The sequence below is a fragment of the Biomphalaria glabrata genome, chromosome 4 (genome assembly GCF_947242115.1).
Source record: "Biomphalaria glabrata chromosome 4, xgBioGlab47.1, whole genome shotgun sequence".
In the NCBI taxonomy this organism is placed as follows: domain Eukaryota; kingdom Metazoa; phylum Mollusca; class Gastropoda; family Planorbidae; genus Biomphalaria; species Biomphalaria glabrata.
Window position 1 is genome coordinate 19,311,499 of NC_074714.1, and position 8,022 is coordinate 19,319,520.

Consider the following 8,022-nt stretch of genomic DNA (forward strand, 5'->3'; position numbering starts at 1 on the left):
ACTAAATCTATAATAAGTGGGACACATACACATCATCATGGCTATCGTGTGTTCATTCTTTTCTGTATTTTTGACTAGCTAGAATATTAGTATAAAGGAAAAGATTAATCGTTTAGTACACTGGTCAGTGTGAATAATGAATAAACATAAAACCAATGTTATTTTTATCATATCTATTTCATTAGTATAGAGTCCTCTATGGTATGTGGGTTAAGTCAAATAGCTTTGTTTAATATGTGTTGAGATGACGTCTACATCTACAAGGTTTCCTAGTATACACATTTCAGCTCAAATCTGAATTAAAAATAAAGTGTATTTTGAGATTCAAACTAAATCTAGAATGCCCTCTCAGATTTTAATATTATTCAGTCAAGCCTCACAACAATAACAATAAGACATTGTAGTCCTTAAGCCCTATATCATCTTTACATTTTGTTTGTATTACCCCCCCCCCTTTTTCCACAACTCAAGTAAGTTTAATATACATTATGTTACATGTCGTTATAATTTTTTTTTAATTTCATCTCATCTAGCAGAGACAAGGAAAACGACTACAATGACAAAGAATTTAAAATCTCCATTAACGTCTTCAGAATCTGAAACATGTATTTCACAGTCTTTGAATGATATTGTTTTACCAGATGCAACAGAGAGTACATCATTAATACAAGAACTGGCATCAACAAATACAGGCATGCTAATACCAGACCTCACAACAGCTGCAGCAGCTTACACGACACAGATAACAAGTCCATTTTTAAATGCTATGACAAATGTTTCAAGTCACTCAGAAACAACAGCTCTTGCAAATATTAAAAATATTGCAAAAAGTAGAAAAACGTCTGTAGCAGCAACACAAGAGTTTCTCACAATAAAAGCTACAGAACGTTTGTTACCTACAGACCACATGACAAGTAATGCCAACTCTCCATCTGTAACACCGATAAAAAAATTCTGTGCTTATCACATGACACTGCCACCTGTTGTACGTCGAGGCAAGTCAGTTGCACAAATGTTGATTAGAGCTTCAACCTGCATGACATCTTCATCAAATACAGTAGCAAACAAGACGGTATCAAACAGCATAGAACAATTGACGTCTCGTCTAACAGCACCAGCTGTACCACAAACTAATGACCCGACTGCGCCCTGGACAACATCATCCAAACCTCAAATAATGTCGGGTTCAACACATAGCACGACTTCAGCTTCAAATGTAGCACCATACACGAATTTAATGTTACCACCACAAAACATTCCTTTGACATTGTCGTTGGCACCGTACACCACTGTGCAATCGGCACCACAATTCTCAGCGCCATCGCAAGCCGTTTATGCATCGCCTCTGACTGCCATCATGACAACACAAGCCTCCACGTTTGTGCCAACCCCTCAGGCGACATCATTGGGTGCTACATTTATGTCATCTCCTGTACCGACATACTTGCTGTCTTCATCATTGAGCAGCATGGCAGTTCCAACAGCCACACAGTCTGAGGTAAATCTAGTCCCGTATACAACAGACATGATAACACCAGCAGGCATGTATCCCCGATCAACAGAGGAAACACACTTGGATACTTCGAGTTCTCACTTCAAAACACCAACTGCTAAACGAAAAATAGCTCCAAAAGCTAATTTAAAAACACCAGATATAGATAGAAAAACACCAGATATAGATAGAAAAACACCAGATGTAGATAGAAAAACACCAGATGTAGATAGAAAAACACCAGATATAGATAGAAAAACACCAGATGTAGATAGAAAAACACCAGATATAGATAGAAAAACACCAGATGTAGATAGAAAAACACAAGATATAGATAGAAAAACACCAGATGTAGATAGAAAAACACCAGATATAGATAGAAAAACACCAGATGTAGATAGAAAAACACCAGATATAGATAGAAAAACACCAGATATAGGAAAAACTAGGAAAAGAACATATTCAAAACGAAACATGAACGTTTATTGAAGACAGAAATAATAACATTTTATTTTGTAAACTGAATTGATCTATTTTAGCAGCATAAGAAATTTATTTTTACAATTTTTTAACTTCTTTTTTCTTCAACAAAACATATATCTATAATAAACAGATATAATCAATTTATACTTTTTGTCTGTGTGCTTGTTTGTAATTTTTGTGTGTGCTTGTTTGTAATTTGTGTGTGTGTTAGACTTTTGTATTTTTCTTCTTGAGTTACATACTTTGTCAATACCAAATTCATTGAAGACAGAGACTTCTGAATCCACAGCTTTGAAATGTTAGCAAGCTACCACCGGATTTTTAACATTAGTACACATTGTGTTTCTTCAATAAATCATGCTTCCTGGTCAAAGATGAATCTTCTTTCCTATGAGCTTAAAGTTGGCTGTGAAGACTTGGTTTTGAAAAGCCTGCAGCATCTAACACTTGGGAAGGTCGGATCTGTTTCAGAGTAGCCTGCTTTGATTCTCAGCTTTTTTAGAAGTTTTTCCTTATATGGCGACGCATAGATTCTGAAGGTTTCATTTATAATAATTATACTTTAATGTATAACAAACCAAATTATGCAAGAGTAAAATTACTCAATTTAGAAAGCCAACAGGAAAGATGACTAAAAAGTAAATTAGCAATTATACATTATCCACTAGACTCTAGACTGTAGTCTTCAAATACAAAAAAAACACCTAATTAGTTTTTTTAAGAAAAACACAAAGATAAAGGCACATTCCTCGTTCATATGCTAGGACAAATTTGTAGAAATGCTTTTTTTTCCCTAGTGCTATAAGAGCATGGAATGGGTTGCACGAGCTTGCCAAGAAAACCAGTGACTTGGCAGAATTTTGGTCATTGGTTAATATGCATGACTAGTAGGACGTAATTCTTTTTTTTTTTTTTTTTTGAAATAACGTCTGAATTATATAACATGAGATAAGATGGGAGTTTAATAAATGTAAACATGTGTCTGCCTTCCTTTCATTGCATGGGCATTTCCGTTTGAATGAAAATGTTGCCATTAAAGAGTTTGACTACTTAAATATTAATATGGTGTAAAATGAGAAAAGTCTTGATTTTAAAAAAAAAATACTTCTGTAATGTCAAACATCGGAGATCTCTTTAATAATCTAATTTTATTTATTAAAATTGAAGACATTTTTTTAAATTTGCATTTCTCTATAATTATTTAAGTTGTACAAACAAAAATAAATCTGGCATAACTTGTCCTTTCGCTACAAAATTATCTCCCATTTGTTTGTCTGAAGTAAAAGTTGCACTTAGTTCACCTTGTACCAACAGTCAGTTTATAGATGTCTGCATTGTAGTTCATGGGATGACTTATATCAACAACGGTACAATGATGCAGGTCAAGTCGGACACCGATGAACGGACACTTCTTTGACTGGTTGCTTTGTTTTAAATCTAGGTCTAAATCAGGAATGTGGACTATGTAAAAAAGAGAAACCAAAGTTAACATGAAACATAAAACAACTTATATTTATAGGTCTACTTTCCGGTGCACCCCTTAACATATATATATATAGGTCATCTGTTGTTGTTGTTTTTTTGTGGTCTAAGGTTAACGAAGGTGTCATGTGGCCAGCACAACGCCCAACAACCTTTACTTTTCCCCAACTAATGTGAAGTACCCTTTAGGGCTGGGTGGACTCAGAGGCGCCAAAGATCCTGAAAAGAAAAATCCTTGTCTTTACATGGTTTCGAACCAGGAACCCTCGGTTTGAAAGCCAAGCGCTTTACCACTCAGCAACTTCGAATCAACATATATATAAAATAAGTTATAGTAAATATAATAAATTAATATTATAACTATAACTACTGGCCTTCTTTATAACTTAATTTTGGTGCTACATTCAATGGACTTTTAAACTATTGACCATTTTTATACTTTCAAATACAATAAACAAATCATCGATTCTAAAACCTTTTATAATTTTGAAAAATAAATCTGTAAATATATTTCCCATGACAACACTGTAATGTATTAGATAAGATAGAACACTAGAACTTTGTTTTTTATTTTGTCAACATTGAACTGGAACATCGTGTAAAGACTTGGTTAGTGTCAACTTGTAATAGAAAAGACAAAGTCTAACTTTTGTTCTATTATCAGAATACATTCATTTTTTAAAGCGGCGGACATCAAAGGTGTCAAGCTGGACACCGTCCAATGGAATCTTCTAAGCGGTGATATTTAGCGAGGTGGGTGTGAGTAATCAATGCGCACAGGGGGTGGTTTAAAACAACAACCACTGATAAAACATTCCTATGACATCACAGTAAAACTGAACCATTGTTTAAAGACGGAGTGAGTGTCAACTATTTGTAATAGAAGAAATAAAGTCGAGCTTGTGTTTTAATAACGAAACATATTTATTTTGAAAAGCGGCGGACATCAAAGGTGTCAAGTTGAACGTAGTTTAGGTGGCTATTCTTTGAGAGGTGGTAGTTTTCGACAGCTATGGCAGGGGTCATTGCGTTCTGAGGCGGGTAAAAATAACAACTGGTTAGACACTCTCAAAACATCATGGGAAAACAATAAAAGAAATTTAAAGTTTCAATATTTTGATAAATATCGGACTAATGAAGCATTTTACCGTTTTACCAAAGTCACTGAAATGACAGCATCCTTTAAACTGAGACTTATTTGTTGCTTTTAAAAATAGAAAGTTTAGTTTAAAAAATATTTAAAGACTATATAACATGAAAGTAATTTTCTACGTAATCCGTGTAGCCTTTTTTTTTAAAGTAAATTAAACAAAGTAGTTATTATACTGGGATATATTTATTTTAACTGTCTAGACTTACTTTTGTTGACCAAAAATAAAAAACCCTGCAATTATCAATGACATCCCAGTGCACAATTGTGTGAATTTCAAGCTGAAAGTGGAAAACGAACACAACCTAAGCCTCTGGGATAGAAGTTTAAATGACTGTAAAAGTTAACAACAATAACAATATACCTAATTGTTGTAACAGCCGAGGGGATAATGACAACAGACGTCGCTGTCAGCTTCGAGGCATAAATCCTCCATAAGAAGTTTTTGGTCAACTGTCAGAAGGAGTTAGGCCAACGGCTACTGACCATCCACATCGAACATTTTTCAATGAACATTGTTATTGGGACTCCAATCACTTACATTTTCGTTTTAAGTATCTTGATTCAAGTAAGAAAATGAATGTTTATTCATTTGGTGCTATAATAATAAAAATTAAGTAATTAAATAAGTTATCCCGCTCCCCAATCCCAAAAGAAAAATTATTGTTTCACAAGTTTGCATAATAAATAACATTATCCAATACTACACATCCCCACTCCCAACATTTTTTTCATTATGTTATATTGTTAGATTCTACTGCAGGAAGACCCAGTATTAACAAGTTTGTGAATCAACTCGTAACATGATTTATCTATTAAAAATCTCTAAGTGGACTTCCGCAGCTTTAAGAAAAATATTGGCTTTTGTGAAGTGACCGTGTCGGTAAGTCTCTATGATTCGGTATTGTTGACTTGACACTAACAATGACCACTAGTCACCGACATAATAGTCACGTGACGAAGATAACTCGGTTGCATGATCACAAACTACATCGAGATTTTCTTATCGTCGACCGACTAAAGAAAGAAAGAAACTGTAAGAGCCACTCCCTAGGTTACAACCTCTGCGTCCTGACTACCGCCCTGTACCTTTATATTCAACATAGATCTAGTTTAAGAATAAAGACAAGAGTCTCTCTTTTTTTATTCTGTACAATTTGATGCCAAGTCCTGCATAATGTGCATAATGGAGGATTCGTAATTTTCAAGATGTATAGACGTCCAATACTGAGAAATTTCAAATTATTATAATCCCCTTTTTCTAAAAGTTAGAAAAGTACACAAGAAAAAAAAAAGTTTATTATACGAATAGATGGAACGGGCCCCATTTAGAAATATTGTCATATATTCTAGCTGGCAAATACATTCTCCTGCATTGATCACTCACGTCGCCCTCGCTAAATATCGCAGCTTAGAAGAGTCCATTCGACGGTGTTCAGCTTGACACCTTTGATGTCCGTCACTTTAAAAAATGAATGTATGAATATTAGAATACAAGTTAGACTTTTGTTTTTTCTATTACTTGTTTACACTAACCAAGACTTTACACGATTCTCCTGAAATAGAGCGGTACAAAAACTCGTTCGTAACTCACTCGGTCAGACTTTATCAACGCCACTCGTTGATCAGGAAACATGAAAAGGACCAAGATGCCAATGTGTAGTCTGAATGAGCTCTTTATGTTGTGTCTGTTGTATTTATGTGAATGTTTCTGTTGTGTTATCTTTCTATGAGAAAAGAGTCCTTGTAACCACAACCAATTTATAATAAGGATCACTAAAGCAGTCTTAGTCTTAGTCTTTAGAGCGCACTATTAATGTTAAGTTCCATTCAGACGTTTGTTTGGCAAGCGGTTTATGAGCAAGTTGTCATGTGGCCAGCACAACGACCAATCCCCATTACTTTCTGTAACTAAAGTCAGGTATCCTTTAGAGTTGGCTGGACTCAGGAGCGCTCTAAAAATATGTCTTCACTGAGTTGGGTATTTTGGGATTCATTCTAGTAAAATAATTTAATATAACGCAATTTAAATCAAAAAGATCAATTTCAAAGAATCACGTGTAGTTGTTTTTATTTTTAAAACAAACTAGTATCGATAATGAGATAACTCGACCCTTTGGAAAGAAAATGTAATTGTAATGTAACTCAGGAGAGGAAGACTTCTGACCTAGATTACATTTAATTCTCGTGCCAAAATGGGGGCATTATATTTTCAATAGCTTTTCTACTTTTTTTTTATCTAAACGTGAAAGACGGACAGACATATCACACAAAACGCCTTCCTACTAAGAAGGCTACTTTAAAGATATATATATATATATAAGACTAAGACTAAGACTAAGACTGCTTTATTGATCCTTAAGCAGACAACATAAAGAGTTCATTCAGCGACTACACACAGGTATCTTGGTGCATTTCATGTTCCCTGATCAATGAGTGGCGGTGATAGAGTCTGACCGAGTGAGGTACGAACGAGTTTTTGTACCGCTCCGTTCTTGTTTTGATTGACAGCAGTCGCCCACTTCGCGACGACCTGGCGTAGTTCTGATGGAGCGGGTGGCCGTTGTCTTCCAAGATTTTTTCGATTTTTCTTAGGCACGTTTGTTCAAAAAGTTCCTTTAAATGTGGTAATGTTGTGAGTGTAATTTTTGATGCTTTTTTAATGATGTTTTCTAGACGTTGCAACAGTTTAGATGAGGCGTTGCCTTGCCAACAACTTATTCCGTATGTTAGCAGATTTTGTACAGTCGCGCCGTAAAATGTCTCAAGGATCTTCTTGTTTAATTTAAAACTGTTGAGTTTGTATAGAAAAAAGAGTCGCTGGGCTGTTTTCTTTGTCAGAGTTCCAAGGTGGTCTTCCCATGAAAGCTTGTTGTTGATGATAACGCCTAGATATTTATATGCCTTTACTTGTTCTATAGATGTAGTGTTTATTTGCAGTTCACGTATAGTTTGTTTTTCCTTTCTAAAATCTATTATAAGTTCTTTAGTTTTTGTTACATTCAGTTCTAGAAAGTTGTCGATGCACCAGTTTGTAAACTCTTCTATCGAGCTTCGATACTGAGTTTCGTCTCCTGAAATAAGACCGACTATGGCAGTATCATCAGCGAATTTAATGAGTTTAACTGAGTCATAGATGCTTCTTATGTCATTAGTGTAAAGAGTGTATAGTACAGGAGAAAGTACACAACCTTGTGGAGCACCCGTACATAGTACTCGAGTTGACGATTTGGTGTTGTTGACTTTAACATACTGGGGCCGTTGGGTTAAAAAGTTTAGAACCCATGCTTGCAAGTAAGGGCTTACATTTAAGTTACTCAGTTTGTTTATCATTAGATGTGGCTGTATGGTATTGAAAGCCGAGGAGAAATCTACGAAGAGGACTCGTGCATATGTTTTAGGTATATCGAGATGC

General features: G+C 35.0%; 1 protein-coding gene across 1 annotated transcript; it reads left to right on the forward strand.

Annotated features, from left to right (window-relative positions):
* The first annotated feature begins 556 nt into the window (after positions 1 to 556).
* Positions 557 to 1,981, forward strand: LOC129925920 (mucin-2-like). The gene has a single exon (XM_056027508.1). The coding sequence runs from the start codon at positions 557 to 559 to the stop codon at positions 1,979 to 1,981; it is 1,425 nt and encodes a 474-aa protein (XP_055883483.1).
* Positions 1,982 to 8,022: the final 6,041 nt, after the last annotated feature.